Source organism: Chionomys nivalis, chromosome 5 (genome assembly GCF_950005125.1).
Source record: "Chionomys nivalis chromosome 5, mChiNiv1.1, whole genome shotgun sequence".
Lineage (NCBI taxonomy): Eukaryota > Metazoa > Chordata > Mammalia > Rodentia > Cricetidae > Chionomys > Chionomys nivalis.
The window spans coordinates 46,599,119-46,616,090 of NC_080090.1; the positions used below are offsets into that span (position 1 = coordinate 46,599,119).

The 16,972-nt window shown below is 43.8% G+C and overlaps 1 protein-coding gene across 1 annotated transcript in view; it reads right to left on the reverse strand.

The window, feature by feature from the left end:
• The window catches only part of Synpr (synaptoporin), a 312,355-nt gene extending 295,781 nt beyond the window's left edge, over positions 1–16,574 (reverse strand). The window contains exons 1-2 of the mRNA XM_057770140.1: positions 16,349–16,574; positions 16,150–16,215 (exon numbers count right to left, since the gene is read on the reverse strand). Of these exons, the coding sequence (XP_057626123.1) occupies positions 16,150–16,215; positions 16,349–16,366 (84 nt within the window). The 5' untranslated portion in view covers positions 16,367–16,574. The remainder of the gene's footprint in view (positions 1–16,149; positions 16,216–16,348) is intronic.
• Between the last annotated feature and the right edge of the window lie 398 nt (positions 16,575–16,972).

Genomic DNA, 16,972 nt, shown 5'->3' on the forward strand with positions numbered 1-16,972 from the left:
CAACCAGACTTCATATTATATTAGAAAAAAAAGTGTAACTGGGAACGATCTCTCCAGAACCACAATACTGGGGGCAACTGAATCATTCGTTTTTCAAATATCTTTAAAATATGTAGTACTTTGAGCCAGACACTCTCCAACTAAAAACTAGGCTAACAGGGAAATTCATTGGTGGGTAAGAGTGCTTGCTATGCATGCAGAATTTGAGACTTGGAATCATTGGAACCCATGTTAAAAATAGGGCATGCACGTGTGTGTGTGTGTGTGTGTGTGTGTGTAATACTAGCACTATGAGGGACAGCTAAAAGAGAATCAACAGCCTAGCTCCAGCTTCAGTGATAGACCTGACTCAAGGGAATAAGTCAGAGAGAGATAGAATAAAAAACAATGTTCTCTTCCGGTCTCCACCAGCACATGGGTACATGCAAATTTTTTAAAAAATTAAGTGTATTAGAGGCACAGGAAGTGTGAATCTTCACACTTCATAAAGCTCACAAGCTTTATGAAGAGTATGATATGCTTTTGAAAACTAATGGGCTAGTGAGTGATCTCAATAACAAGCACACACTATCACAGTATACAGATGTTGAAGTTATGGAGAGAGACATTTTATCTAGTAGCAAGCATGCAACCATAATTCACACTATGTTAAAGAGATAAAGCAAGTGGCTAATAGTCCTTATTCTAAGATTCTAATACTATCAAGGGCATTGGGCCTTTACACTTTCGAAGAAAGATTCCTATGACAAAATCCTAATTCTGGGACTTCAGAATGTGTCTTCATTTGGAACCAAGGTCAAGCAGATAAAGTTATCAGATTTGTGTGTTCTAGAGTACAGTTGGAGAGGAAGGTCCTAATTCAGTATGACTGGTATCATGTACACACACACACACACACAAGTGTCATAGAAAGAAGAGAGACTAGAAGGGTGGATTATCCCTAACTCAAGGAACACCAAAGACTGTCACCAAAGCACAAGGATTTTGGGGAAGAGGACGGCTCAGATCCTTCCTCATGAACTGTAAAAGGATTTAGACTCTTGGGCTTTTAGAACTTTGAGATTTCTGTTGTCTGTGATGCAAACACTTAATGTTTGAAATAGGTTTTGAGAAACATGCATTCTTGGGTGAACCATCCCTGGGCTTCATAGAATGGTTTGCTTACACAGGCTAAGGCAGCTACATTTTCATTTGTGCTGTAGTTTTATGAGGACACCACTGTGACAGCCTGGTTAGCACCTGTTATTGATTAAAAAAAAAACCTCATGTGTGGTACATGATTATACTTGGTTCCACAGAACAGGCTTAGAAAATTAGCTTATCATTTCGGAGGGAAAATGCATGTGTATACAGAAGTATATTAAAGTCTTTTTCAAAACATTAGCTCAGTTAGCTCTCAGCAAAATACTGGGTGATTTTTACTTACTGGTTTTTGCTTATTTTGGGAGATCTTAATTAATAGACATACCATGAGGACATAAAATCGTTATAATTACCATGGCCAGCGCAGCCAGCACCACCACTTAACTTTTGAATGCAACACCAGCCTACTTACTTGGTATGTCTGGCAGCCCGGCATGCAAGAGAGAGGCAGGTGGTTGCATGGGGATGGCTAACAGCCATGCTTGGCCACTCACAGGCTGGACTACTGAACCGGTGTGCTTTAGAAGGCCACAGGAAGAGTTGTATAAAGATGGGCTGGGCCAAAGGTACATGTTTGAAGGTGAGAGAAGTAAAGAACAATGTTTACTCTTCCACTCTACCTGCTTCTGTTACTAAACATGTTACTTTCTGCTGAGGTAGCTAAAGTTCAACGCTCTGTCAATTTGAGGCATACCGCTTTATTATCTTTTACATTTTTATGATTTCTCTGAGGGTTTTGAGCTTGGTATACAGGTTTCTATGATGTTTACTGCCAGTTCTTCCCAGAGCCACCTCCCTGTCCCCAACCCAACTTTGCGTCTATTATTTTTTGAACACCCTTCAATCACAATGTGTGATACCCAAACATTCTTGGACGTGTGGGGGCTTTAACATTAGAGAAAACAGATGCTTTCTCTTCCCCAGCAACTAGTAACTACCATTCACTCCAGGGTCAGGGGTGAGATTGTGTGGCCAACTTCTCTTTACATGCTGGGTTTTTGTCTGGTTTGGGTCTGCACAGGTTTTCTGTACGCTGTGAGTTTGCCGTGTGCAACTCTTGTCATGTCTAGACGGTGTTTCCTTGATGCCATCCACCGCCTCCGGCTCTTATACTCTTTCAACCCCCATCTTCTGCAAGGTTCGAAGAGCCCTGGGAGAGAGGGTGTGGTATATATTTTCCCTTTAAAGCGGAGCATTCTTCTTTTTCTTACTCTCTTCCTTCAGTTGTGGGTCTCTATGTTAATCACCATCTCTTGTAAAGAGAAGCTGTTCTCAGATGACGGCCGAAAGATGTGTTTATCAATGGGGACAATGAAACACCATTAGGAGTTGGCCTAACACCATGTCTATTTAGCAAATCATAGCAGTAGGCTCTCTCCTAAAACCTATGACATACACAGCTGTAGGTTCTTTCCCTGACAATAGTTCCAGATATGAGTTTCAACATAAGGAACAGGACTTAAGTCCAATCAGAGAGTGTTTAGTGACTTCCATCATGTTTCTGACCACAATTGTACCAGGGGAGCTGACTTGCCATTGTTGTAGCACACGGAGTTTATAGCAGGGTATAATTGGTGATTATTTTTTCCTCCATTAGCTTGCATCCTCTTGGCACTAAGAAATCTATTAGGGCTATTAGGTAGGAAACATCCAGGTATACTGACTTGATTTCATTATGTTCTACGACACTAGTGTGTGGTATATTCAGCAATAACAACACCAAGTGTTTGTGGTTAATAAAAAACAACAGCAATGTCCTGCAATGTCTGGAGGTCAGGGCGACCTCATTGTTCAAAAACTTCAAAAGAAGTGACCCAATTCTGGCACTGGAATTTTTATTTTTTATCTAGCAGGGACATAGCTGCCCTGTTTGTTCTTTTGAAAGTCAATGTTGCACATGTCTGTATCTGTGTTTGTGTGTATGTGTGTGTGCTTAGCATATAGACACATTCCTGTTAGTGCATTTCCCTTTGGGTTTGTGTGCAGAGCCCAAAGGAGGGCCTTGGACACCCTCTTCTATTGCTCTCTGAGTTGTACTACTTAGCAGCCCATCTTCATTCAAGTTTTGCAGCGGTCTTCTAAAGTATGTTGGCTCAGTAGTACATCTGGTGATCAACCAAGCAGGACATTCAGGCAACTCTGCATGACCTCCTGCCTCTCTCAGGCATGCCATACTGCCAAATATATCAAGTAGATTGGTGCTTGTATTTTGTGCAGTTTTTTTTTTTTTATGTCAAGGCTGGCAACAAGTAAGCCCCAGCAACTCCCCCATTTCCACTCCCAGTCATAGATTTGTGGTTGTAGACGTGTACAAGACTATATCTGGCTTGTATGTCACTGGGGTGCTAGGATCAAAGACCAGGCCCTCATGGTTATACAAAAAAATGCTGCTAGCCGGGTGGTGGTGGCTCACGCCTTTAACCCCAGCACTTGGGAGGCAGAGGCAGGCGGATCTCTGTGAGTTCGAGACCAGCCTGGTCTACAAGAGCTAGTTCCAGGACAGGCTCCAAAACCACAGAGAAACCCTGTCTCGAAAAACCAAAAAAAAAAAAAATGCTGCTAACCATTGGGCAATTTTACCAGTGTGCAGTATACTTTAAAATATATTTCAAATATAATCCTGAGTGATGTTGGTGATCTCATGAATAATTGTACTTTTTCTTTCAATAGCTTCATAGAGAAATTGAGACATCTGACAGTGGCAGTTCTTGAACAAACTTCATTTCATAACTATGACAGATGAAAACACACATTCCCTATTTCCTCACAGAACTGTGGTAGCAGATGAACATTAAAAGCAGTCAGTGGGGTATTGCCCCATAGGAAAATTTCCCAGGTTCCTGACCTCAGCCTGTGTTTGCTTTGATGTTTTTGTTTTTGTGTTTTGCAAGGCTGAAGATTAACTCAGCGCTAGATATGTGTGTCGGCACCAAGTTGCGTCCCCAGGCAAGCTTTAATTTTTCGGTGTAGGGATAGTCAACATCAAGGAGCCATTGAATGGGAAAATTCATACATTTTTAGTCCATTTAATCCCATAGTTTTGTATTCTAAATGCCCATCCCATTTTATAGTTCAAAAATTGATATTGGAGTTTTCTCAAGGATTCCTAGCTGTTAGATAAAATTTTAATACATCTTCAATGCAGGTGAAAATCCCTAAGAAAGTTGAAGCTCAGTGAAGTTATCCAAGGTTGGTGGGTTAGCTCAAAGTTGAGTGGTTCCAAATCCAGCATATTTTCTCTTTTCTCGTTTGAGTCAAGTGTACCACTGTGGATCCCTAGATGACCTAGAACTCACTATATAGACCAAGTTGGCCTCAAACTCACAGGTCTGCCTGTCTCTGACTTCTGGAACTAAATGCATGTGCCACCACATCTGGCCTCTCAGCATATTCCAAATCATGTTATAGTCCCTACTTGGCCAGCCACCTCCTTTTCCAGATGTAATGTTTCTAAAGTTCTCCATGTTTCACTCAGATCACAGGCCAGTTTCAATCTAATCCCTGACCCTTTGTAACTGGGGCCCGCTGTCTCAGGAAAGACTCCCGCTGTCAGCAATCTGCACCTGTCTCTCAGGTACAAGCAAAAGCCTCGAGTGATGATGTCATAGAAAAGCGGAGCCAAGCCTTCTACAATGGACCAGATGGGTGGTGAGCGCTTCCTGTTAACACCACAGAGGAATGTTTTCTTATGTGGTACACAAATTCTCCAGATAACAAACCTAAGGAACCATGGTTCTCGCACACACAGGAAGCAGACAAAAATTCACTCATTCCCCATCATCAATGATGGAACACACTTGGCTTAAGCAAGTTCCCAAACATCCAAAGATTTAAGTGTTTATAATCTAGATTTCTTAAATTCCCCAGATGTCTTCCTGGGCATATGTCCATAACAGATTTCTGAATTTGAATTTCTTTAAGGAGTGGACTAGTGAATGAATATTCTATAAGATATAGAAGATAAATAAAATTTTCTGAAGAAACCGGAATAACTTTTGAGCAGTAAGAAAGTCCCTGAAGCTATTTTGAGGGCACTTAGCATTTAGATTTTGTTTTATTTTCTGGTCGCATTTGACAGTAGAAAGAACAAGGAGAAAAAATTTAAATTCTTAAAGTCTTGCATATTATTAGTATATGATAAGTGCAGGAATAGATGCAAGCCTTTTCTGTTATTGTTGTCAATGGGGAAATCAGTGATGTTCCAGATCTAGGTAGGGATTAGGAGTCTCTATTAATGGAGAGCATTCATAAAGATGATTCAGGACATGGAGTTTTGTCTCTGATTAGATTCACATCCTTTATTACTTGCTAATTGTCTGCCCTCAGGCAAATGATTTGACCTCTCTGTGTATAAGCAAGGGTGTTAATTAATCCTCAGAATATAATAAAAATCAAATAAACCATGCACAGAAATCGGAAAACTGCTTGTATGCATATATTAGAGTTAATGCTATTTGTATATGGTTTATGGTCATCTCACTGTGCACCTTTTCCAGTGGGAAGATAATAGAAACACACACACACACATCACTGACGTGGCAATGACAGAATAGCACTGATCAAACTGTGTATACAGATAGAAGTCTGGAGAGGGTTCACTGCAACTATGAATACAGCATCAACATTAATCAGGTCTTCCCCAGGTCCAGTCCCACAGCTGTAGTACCACCCAGACACTGCCAGAGATTTTGCTAAAATTTAACCAGTACAAGTAAGCCACAGATGTGACACTTACGACACGCATTTGATTTCAGTGGGCCAGTGAGGACACCATGGCTCATACAAATTTGAAAGGGCCAGAACTCTAGCATATGGCTGAATGGAATCAAACCCACACTTCCTCAAGCCTCAGGTGGATGTTGCATATCAAATAATCCCCGCTCTTCATGAAACAGACAGCTCTTGTCACGTGAGGCAAGCCGATGATAGTTCTACACATTTCCTATTTTCTAGCACGTCAATGAACACACACAAACACACACACTCCACACATACACCACACACAAACACAGCACAATACATATATAAGCACACATACTCCACACAAAGACACACACACTCCACAATACACCGCGCACAAACACAACACAACACATCCATAAATGCACATATTACACACACGCACCAGATACACACACATAAACACTACACCGTACATATATAAATGTACATACTTCACATACACACACCCCATACACAAATATATACACTTCAAACACACTCGAGCATAACACAATACATACAGAAACACACACATAATCTATACACACACATATCAAGCACAAACATAGCACAATACATTCATAAAAACACATACTCAACATACCATACACACACACTACACACACGTGTATCACATACAAAGACATACACACTCCACACAAACACACTCAAACACAACACATACGTAAGCACATATACTCCACACACACACACACACACACACCATACAGACCACATACACCACACACATACTTACAGTGTCTGGTCATCTGTTGGAAATAATCTATTTTTAATAACTTTTATTCTTATGTGCACTGGTGTTTTGCCTGTGTCTATGTCTGTGTAAGGGTGTCTTGGAGTTCCAGACAGTTGTGAGCTGCCTCGTGGGTGCTGGCGATTGAACCTGAGACACCTGGAAAAGTAGCCAGAACTTTTAACCACTGATCTATCTCTCCAGCCCTGGAAATCATCTCTTTTTACCACCTTCATGCCGACCCATCACTGGGCCTGTTGTGCCCATAACTTTAGAGACTGTCCCTCCTACAGCTCCATTGGAAAGGGTAGTCTAGAAGAGAACGATTTGACTCTCATGACCCTTTAAAACCTAGCCACAAGTGACAGAATAACAGTGGACATTTGGCCTGTGGGCACTGAATCTATACACTAGTTTATTGGCTTACGATATGACCTGGGTTGATCGTTGGGCTAAACTGAAAAAAAAAAAAAAAAAAAAGACCAGCTGAGGCAATTGTATTCCATCTTCCAGAATGTTGGATGCGAATCCTGGTTAGAATGAGTAACAGGTAGAATAAATACAGGGCGCAGGCAGTGTTGTGTCTAAAACACTGCAGTGTTAGTCCCCTTGTTAAGGACTCTTGCTGCTTGGGTCACTGAACACTGAGCTATGCAGCCTGGCCCTATTTCAGTCCTCACTATTATTTTTATAAGGGTTCTTCTCTATTCCTAGCTGGTGAGAGTGTCTATACTATTCTTCCTCTACATTTCACTGTTGGTGTGTTAATCTCTTTCACAGCTAAGACTGATAACATATACTTCTATAATGTTCTTATAATTCTTCACAATAGATTTTATGAGGAGTCTGTGTTCTCCAGAATTTATTCATTCCATCCTCCATTCTGTTCCTTCCTTCCTTCCTTCCTTCCTTCCTTCCTTCCTTCCTTCCTTCCTTCCTTCCTTCCTTCCTTCCTTCCTTCCTTCACCTTTTCCATCTAATACTGAGTAACCCTCTAGGGCCTGGAAGCTATGGAAGGGATAGCAGATGTTCTTGGAGTCAGCCCTCCTGACCACAGAGAGCTTCACTACATCTTTAGAATGAGCAGATGAGCACACCACAGTGTGCTTTGGCTGGAACACAAATACACCACTGGAGAGGACGCTCTAGACTCCCTTGAGAGGTCAGCTTCATCCAGCAATGCCTCCCTATCCATGCTGACACCCAAATGAAAAATAATTCACTACCCAGTTGGGGTTAGGTAGAAGGAAAATGGGGTGTTCCAAACAGAGAGGGTGGAATGTGAGAAAGCCACCTGCTCAGCAAGAAGCCATCACGGGGCCTCCAAATATCCAACAAGTGTGAAACGTGCACACAGCAAGAAACGGGCTTTGGATAGAAGAGGAAAAAGGTGATCTGGACTCCCTCCTGTGTGAGTGTTTGGGTGATGAGTCAGTCTCAACTTTATCTTTTGTGTGTCCATGTATGTGTGCATGTGTCTGTGCCCATGAATGGTGTGCACATGTGTGTGTGTGCATGTAGAAACCAGAGGACAGCCTTGTACATTTGTTTGTTAAGCATCGTTCCTATCTATCTATCTATCTATCTATCTATCTATCTATCTATCTATCTATCTATCTATCTATCTATCTATCTATATCTACTTTTGAGACAGGGTCTCTCCCTGACCTGCTACTCATCGGCTTTGGCAGGCTGATTTGATTGAAGAGCAAACCTCAAGGATCTTCCTGTCTCCAACTCCCATTGTTAGGATCATAAGCACATGCCACCATGCCTGGCTTTTGTCCTGACTTCTGGGGATCCAACTCGGGTTTTCATTCTTGCAAAACAAGCACTTTACTGACTGAGCCATCTCTCCAGTCTGATCATCCCTCACTCTTGTAACTTCTGAGGAGGCTGAGGCAAAAGTTTCAGGGTGCAGGCTATTGAAGAAAGAAGGTCTCAGCCTGGTGGGGGGCAGAGCTCAAGCTCCCACACCTCAGACCTAAGCACAGCCTCCATCCGGCAGCCCTTTGCTATTCACCAGCAGAAGCACCATCTTTCCTTGTTACAACCCTCGCTCCGCCACCATGGACTTTGACAAGCATGATTTCCTTTAAAATTCCTGACACTGTGGGGATGTGGGAAAGGGGCGTTCTCTCCGACACAGAGGTGGGAAACATTCTTAGAGTAAGGCTGAGCTAACACCGTGAACTGCTGGCGACATGCTCCCGTGGTTGACAGGTTCTAGAGCAGAGGCGGAACAGGCGAGATAGGAGTGAGTCAGGCCATGCTTGTGGCTACAGTCTTAGAACCCGACTGACTAGCCGTGGGGCACTTCTTTATTTATACAGAAATTATTGGGCATAGATAGATTCATGTCGTTCCAAAACAGAGATTCTATAATTTTTGGTTTTGGACACGTGTTTCACTTCATCTTGCATATCTTTTGGTCATGGCTGATAAACCGAGTTATCTTTTGCAATCACGCTCCCTCAAGTTTAGTCATCATTGATAAACCGTTATGTTTTGTAATTATTTTTACTCATCAACTTCATAACCCAATTTTTAAGAATCCAGAAGCATACGGTAGCCTGTTCTCTCACGCTGGCAGTTCTTTGTAGCTTCAAGGACACTAGATATTAAGACAATCTCCAAACCAGCTTGGGCAGATTGTCATGCTCCGAGCGGTGTATTATTAACTCTTAATGGTCCGAGTGCCTAGGTAAAACCCTCAGGCCAAAGCTGCTGCAGTTATTATTCAATTTCTGACATATTATAATGCTTTAAATTTTATATCTTTATAGAATTCATTTGTATGTCTAATCCTGTCACTTTTTTGCTCCTTGGTCATAACATAAGACGCCACAGTGGCTCTGCATGAGCTAGTTTTTCTAAGAAAGGAAGGTCCTGACATCTCATTCTTTTATCATCTTTCTACACCATTTCTTGCCCATCAACAGAAGTCCCTGTGTATGGCAGAGGTAACTTTGGCTACTCTAACTCTTTTGCTGTACATGCATTGTAATCGCCTGAGTGTACAGAGGCTTGTAATCTGATCTGTGGCCAAATCCTCTAGCCCACCGAATCTTGTTGATCTCTCAGAGTTGACGTTGTTTTCATTATCTTGTTCCTGAGTAAGTACAGTACAAGGTCAGATGTTTTAAAGAATGTTGCATAGCCTCATAAAGAGACCTCTGATTTCTTTATGTGTGTCACAATCTCCAAGGTGTAAGGAAGACCTTCAAGTAGATAAGGATATCTCCCTAGAATCAGGATAGGGGAGCATGCTTAGGACTTTCCTGGAGAGATTAGAAGAGTATTCTTGGGAAAAGGCACAAATGATTCATAAGTAATTTCCCATCAATTCAATATCCCCAAATAACACAAACACTGAAAGTCCCCCAAACATGCAACACAAGGAGCTCAAAACCAAAAGTGACGCTGAGGCCAACACATGCTCAGCTTTGCCGGATCCTTGTCCAGCATCTGTGCTGCCTCGACAACTTTTGCCATTCCCGTTTGATTTGGCTGAGCCAGCGGACAAGGATAGGCACAAATTCAGAAGTCAAATACAGCCTACAGGAGACAAATACGAGGGAGGTCACGGTCCTGCACACACGTATCTTGCAGAGCTGGAATTTTTAAAGCTGAATACATGACCATTTTCCTTCTCACTCTTCACCTGGAAGAGGGAGAGAGTTGAGTCCTCTCGGAGAAATTCTACTCCTTCATTTTCTCCTGTCTGACAGGCCCTTATGCCTCCTGCCCCAGTAAGCTCAGAGCAACCTCGGGGGCTGAATTCTGGGGTGTTGCTTTGCATCACACATGTATCCATTCATATCCCAACTGAACACAGTTTTGTCAGAGGTGAGAGGGTTATCATTTAGTGCATATTACCTTAGCTTTAGATTCATCAGACCCTTAATGGAAGACTGCCACTCTGGATTTTGATGTTTTATGTTACAGTTCTCCATCTTGCTTATAGTAGAGGGGAAAAGGAGTTGCTTATTGTGTGTAAAAACAAAAGAATGATCATACGATGTAATTAGACTATTGGCTTTATAATGAAAGACATTTGTGGACATTTTATGTGGAAAAATGATTTTAAATTCAAACTTGCTTGGTTAACTAATAATGAACAGAAAATAAAACCAAATATAAAAGAATTTATAGGGATACGGTCAGAGCGACACTGGCAAGTCTTGGCTGTGGCATTTCCAATGGCTTTGTTCTCCATGAGTTAGCTAGCATCCCTGAGCTCCACGGTTAAACGATGTTTTACAGAACAACATGACACAGGAGATGTACCTGCATCTGAAGCTTGTAGAGGAATGTGATTGTCTCCCTTCTCTCATCCATAGAGCATCATTATATCATGCTCTGCTATAGGTACCAATTGGTTGTTACTAGTAGCAGGAGTCACGCGTGATATCTCTTGATAGCAAGGAAGCAGATAGACAGGCGTGTGGTATTTCTATAAGACCATAGCTTGGAATTTAGCTTTAGGAATGGATGTTATATAAATGCTAGTGTGACCATCTAAATAGACCACATGCATTTTTGGACGGACAAGCTTCACTGGGAAGGTAAAGAGGCAGAAACAAAGTTAGGATAAAAACGTGAAGTCATAAATAGTAGACATGTTATAGTAAAATTATAGATATCAGAGATAAGGATTAGAGGACTTGGGCAAGTTGATTCCTTAAGGGCAGAATCTGGAGCTGCAGTGTAATACCAGAGGACTAGTCAAGCCACACGGGATAGTGCTAGAAGACTAGTAAAGCCACAGGGGATAGCTCTAGAGGAATAGTCAAGCCACAGGGGATAGTGCTAGAGGACTAGTCAAGCCACACAGGATAGGGCTAGAGGACTAGCCAAGCCATATGGCATTGTGCTAGAGGACTAGCCAAGCCACAGGGGATAGTGCTAGAGGACTAGTCAAGCCACAGGGGATAGTGCTAGAGGACTAGTCAAGCCACATGGCATAGTGCTGGAGGACTAGTCAAGCCACACAGGATAGGGCTAGAGGACTAGCCAAGCCATATGGCATTGTGCTAGAGGACTAGCCAAGCCACAGGGGATAGTGCTAGAGGACTAGTCAAGCCACAGGGGATAGTGCTAGAGGACTAGTCAAGCCACATGGCATAGTGCTGGAGGACTAGTCAAGCCACACGGGATAGTGTTAGAGGACTAGTCAAGCCATATGGCATAGTGCCAGAGGACTCGTCAAGCCACACAGACAGTGCTAGAGGACTAGTCAATCCATATGGCGTAGTGCTAGAGGACTAGTCAAGTCAAATGACATAGCGCTAGGGGACTAGTCAAGCCACACAAGATAGTGCTGAAGGACTAGTTAAGACACACGGGATAGTGCTAGAGGACTAGTCAAGCTACGACATAGTGCTAGGGGACTTGTTAAGCCAAACAACATCACCAAAGGGAAGTAGTCCTTCAGTACTGCTCCAACAGCGCTAGTGTTTGAAGCATTATTGTGTCCTGAGCAACACAAACATGTTGAGTCCACTTCCACTTCCCACAAATTCCACGGTGCAAACCCAGGTTTTATAGACAGCCGAAGAAAGAAGTAATGTGTTTACACACAGGGGAATAATGTGCTTACACACTTTGGGTAGGGGGAGAAAGAAATAACGTGTTTGCACACGTTGGGGGAACAATGTGTTTGCACACATTGGGGCATCGACTTGCAGTGTAAAGTAGCAAAATAAGAAAGGCCAGTAGAAGACAGGACGATAAGTGCATAGCTTTTCAAATATAAAAACTGGACAAGTTGAGCTGTAACACTTCCAAATAGCGGGTTAAGCAATTCACAGCACATCATTTTTCAACTGTGAAAAAGTGAAACGCTACCGGAGTCGGGTCTGTGCTTTGAACCTCTGGTTGTGAAGAGTAGGTGAAAGCCCCCTGACCTCATTTAAGTAGAGATCAAGGATGGGAACGTCTTGCCCAGAGACGTTTGAAAATGAATAAGGCTTTTCCATCCATGCTTTTCTACAATATTAAGGCTTCAAGTTGACTTCATCCACAAGCTCTCCGTAGGAAAGAACACACATACGTGTATCTTCCACATAGCTTCCCAGGGGCTATAAGCCCAAAAGGAGAGGATGCCTTTGGAAATTCATAGAAAAAAAACACAATGTGAGTTCCTATGAAGCATTCGCATGTATGAATGCAGATAAGTGATACGCCTACAATTTTGATTTTCACGACTTATTTGCCCCATTCTCTACTACTGACTAGCAAGTTATATCTTGTCAAAAATCACTATTTATAGCTCAGTTGTATATACTGATATGCTTCCCTTTATGTTCATATTAACCCCCCTGACACACACACACAGGACTTTCTTTTCTGTAAATAGCATGTTGTACTGCACAGGTACCCAGAACATATGATGGAGCACATCACTTTCAATCGGATTAACACAATGAGTGTTGTTCTTCTCCATTTAAAGCTTTATGAACTATTTTTAAAGGAAAGAAAAGCTTATTTTCTTTCTTTTCTATTTTTTAAGAATTTTTTTGACGCAGGCTCTCACTGGGTATTCCAAGCTGATCCTCCTGCCTCAGCCTCCGTACTGCTTGGAGTACAGCTGTTCACCACCATGCCTGGATTCGTTTCTTAACAATAATCATATCAATGAGGATTACAGGCCTCAACCTCCATGTACATGAGTACTAAGTTAGTTGTCTTTAATGGTAATATATTTCATCATTTACACAAATTACACCTGTAAGTATTTGTCTACGTGGATTTATTAGCCATTGCCATTCCTTCCCACTGCAAACGGTGTTGCAATAGATGCAATTGAACGTAATGTTGTGGGTTAGAGGAGCATGTATCTTCCAACATTTACACGTTAACACATAATCCCCAAAGTGGCAGTATCAGATGAGACGTGTGTCACTCCCAAGGACAGAGCCCTCGTGAACACATGAGTGCCCTTACTAAGGGCAGATAAGGACAGCGAGAAGGTGCCATCTGCGAACCAGAGAGTGCGTCCTTGCCAGACACAGAATCTGCCAGCCTTTGGTGGAAACTCCCTGCCTTCAGAACTCCGAGAAAGAAATCTCTGATGCAACAGATATCCAATTGAAGGCGATTTAGAAGAGAAATCCAAGTGGCCCATGGAGCAGATATCTCTATGTGGAGTTTTATTCCTAGGGCATAAATGCTGAAAAGGATTATAGTTCAAATATTGGAGACTTGTCCTCAAAGCCACTTTCTATCACTGTGTCGGCATCTACAGAAACAGAGGAACTGGGATAGTCTAAGCACACAGTCATTACCAATGGAAAGTTTTTCTGATCACTTGCTGTTTGCCAAGTGTTTTGAAAGGGGCTAGTGAAAGAGAGACAGGACAAATTCTATGGTACTAGGAGACTGTACTTCCACCGGAAGTTACTGTCATCACCTGAGTGTGTGTGTGTCAGAGAGGCTCTACATGCCACTGTCCACACACATGGGTATAAGCTGACTCTTCCTCTGCCCAGTACTGTAGTCTTTCACTCTCAATAAAAAGAATCTACAATAAATGAAATACAGAGTGATTATTCTGTGAATAAATGATTAAAGTAACAGAAGCTCGGGGATCAATAACTCAGTTTAGGGGCAGAAATGGGGAGGTAGGAGACACACTTTATCGAGGAGCCAGCATTTCACCTAAGGGGGGGAAAAAGACAAACATTTTCTCTAGGCCTGGAACGCAAAGAGCGAAATGCGAATGACGCTCACAGAGGTGAAGGGAGGTAAATGGCAGTGCCTTTGCATCCTGAAGAGGTAGTGTGTACCCCAGAGAGGTGTTCCGCCAGCACTGGCGCATCTGAGAATTACCTAAAGGGGCATGTTCAGAATGACAGTGGATGAATGGCTTCCTCATGTTCTGATTTGGTGTCTAGAAAGCTGTGATCCAAACAAACTCTCAGACTGGCCAGAAATTTATCTGCAGAGACCTTGTGAGCAGGGGCAAAAATTCCTTCAAGAATGACAATGTAGGAGGGTTGCAGGTTATATCAGAAAGCGATGTCATGCTTCTGAACTTAGGAGTCAAGTAAGCTGGCAACTAAAATACTATTTTGACTTTTAAGAAGTCACTCCACAAGAATGTCTGGTTAAATGGCTAAGTAAAAGAATCCAAGGAGGAGGCTAAGGAAGCTGACCAAAAGATCCTTCGATTTTGAAACCACCTTAGCTTGTTGGACTTGGCAACAAGGAAAAACACAAAACCAAATAACTAACAACAACAACAAAACAATATTAAGGTTGGCCGAGTCTCCCGGCAGCTAAAAGCCCATACTGCCAAACTTGACAATCCGAATTCCATCCCAGAAATCTAAGTGGAATGAGAGAACTCTCAGGTTGTCTTCTGACCTCACATGTGCACCGTGGCTGCCTTGGTACACACACACACGCACACACACACACACACACACACACACATAAGGGAAATAGTATCAGAATAGCCAACTGAAAGCCGGCAGCTGGAGCCTTCTTAAAGAACTTTCTTGAAGAGGTTAAACTGATCATCCAATCAGGCACTGTTGTTCCTATCAATGCACTGGGCAGGTGTGATTACCAAGACTATAATGTAAACATGCGTCACACTTTCGTGTAGTCAAATCCAGACACACTCTTTGTCTCTGCCTCTGAAGCACTGAACAGGCTCTTACATAATTTCCTAGCTAGTCCGTGTTAGCGCCTGTGATTAATGCCACATGACGGGCTTTGAACTTTGTGTTCTGATGGCTTCTCTAGCCTTGCGGAGCTCCTAGCAAGAGGAGATGTGTGACCCACAGACTTCACTCCTGATAACTATCAGTCCAGCCAACAGCATTGCTTCAGGAGACCTCGTGAGTAACCATTTTGGTGCCTTGCTCCTGTCTACAGACAAATTACATAGGACTCTTGAGATGGGTTTTTAAAGCAGAAACAAACCAGAGGAGCGATATAACTTCCCACAGCCCAACCCTGGGAGAAAGCTGATCAAGGATTTGTCTTGGAAAAGCCAGAAGAATCCAAGAGGAGTATCCACGGTAAAGAAGTCCTTGTTCGCTCTACTATCCTCTCTCTAAAGCCTTCTGGAGTAGCCCTCTATCCAGGAGATCAGTGATCTCAGAGCAGAGTATCCCCGTCCAGAACAGAAGCTGTCCCAGTGCTGACCAACTTTTCCAGTTTGGACAAGTCCTCCCAGCTCATCCAAGCGTTCCTGGATACCTACCCCGTCTAGCCTCAGGCTCACAGGGGGCCAGGGAAGAGGCCTCCCTCCCACCTCTCCTGCTCCCCCACCAGACCCTGCTGGCCAGAACACTTCCCAGGGAGATGATTCTAGCATCTGAACAAATGCATCCATATTCCCCATGGAATCCCAGTGTGACCTCGACCCTACCTAGCATCCCCGGAGGGACCGAATGAGAAGCTAAAGAGCAGGCGGGATTGAAGGAGGCTGAACACCAAGCTGTGAATAGACCCGGGCGGAGAGCGCCCCACCTGACCTCTTTCCACCTGGCAGCTGCTGCCTCCCAGCTACTCACCAACTCCAGGGCTCGCAGGAAGGCAAGGGGTTCCTTCAGTGCCCGAAAGGTGCCCGCCGAAGCCAACTACGGATGAATAAGACAAGGGAGAGAAAGAAAAAAGTATGAGCGGGGGACTGTGGACACCTGTTCAGGTGTCAGGGTCCCCGGCGTTCCCCAACCTTGGGCCAGCTGCTTTGCCCGCCCTGTTCAGTTCTACCTGGCTCACAGGGTCCATGGCTCGCCCTTGTTACGTCTTCTCCCGCGCCAGTTCCCTTCAGGGATGAAGTTCGTCTGACCCACGGTCCCCAGGGTCAGAAGCCAATTCAGGCCGCGAGCAGCTGACCCGGGACCCTGGCAAGGAGCGCCGGCAGCCGGTAGCCGGCGACCACTCGCTGAGGCTCCGCTGCGCTGTGCGCTCTGGAGGCAATCGGAGCAGGAGAGGGGTGGGCGGGGCAGAGTGGGCAAAGGAGCAGCAACAGGGGAGGGGAGAAAGGCAAGCCGTCGGGGCCAGGCTGTCATTGGCCAGTCGCACGCTCCACGGGGGAGGGCGTCCGGGTGGGCTAGGCACAACCTGCGCTCATTGGTCCAGGCCCAGCGCGCGCAGCTCTGGGCTCCGGGGAAACTTTGGGGGCTGTTGGCTGGTCACAGTAAGCTCACCTCCTCAGCAAGAAGGCTGTCCGCTGCAAGGGGCTTGCCGGTGAGAAAAGAACACCCACTCTCAGTGGAGACATGCATTTACATTCATTCTGGTGACTTCTCTATGACGAAGAAATCATGGATCACGCCAGTCATTTCTCAAAGCCTGCATGGAAAGGCTTCCTTGTGTGGCTAGACAGTTTCA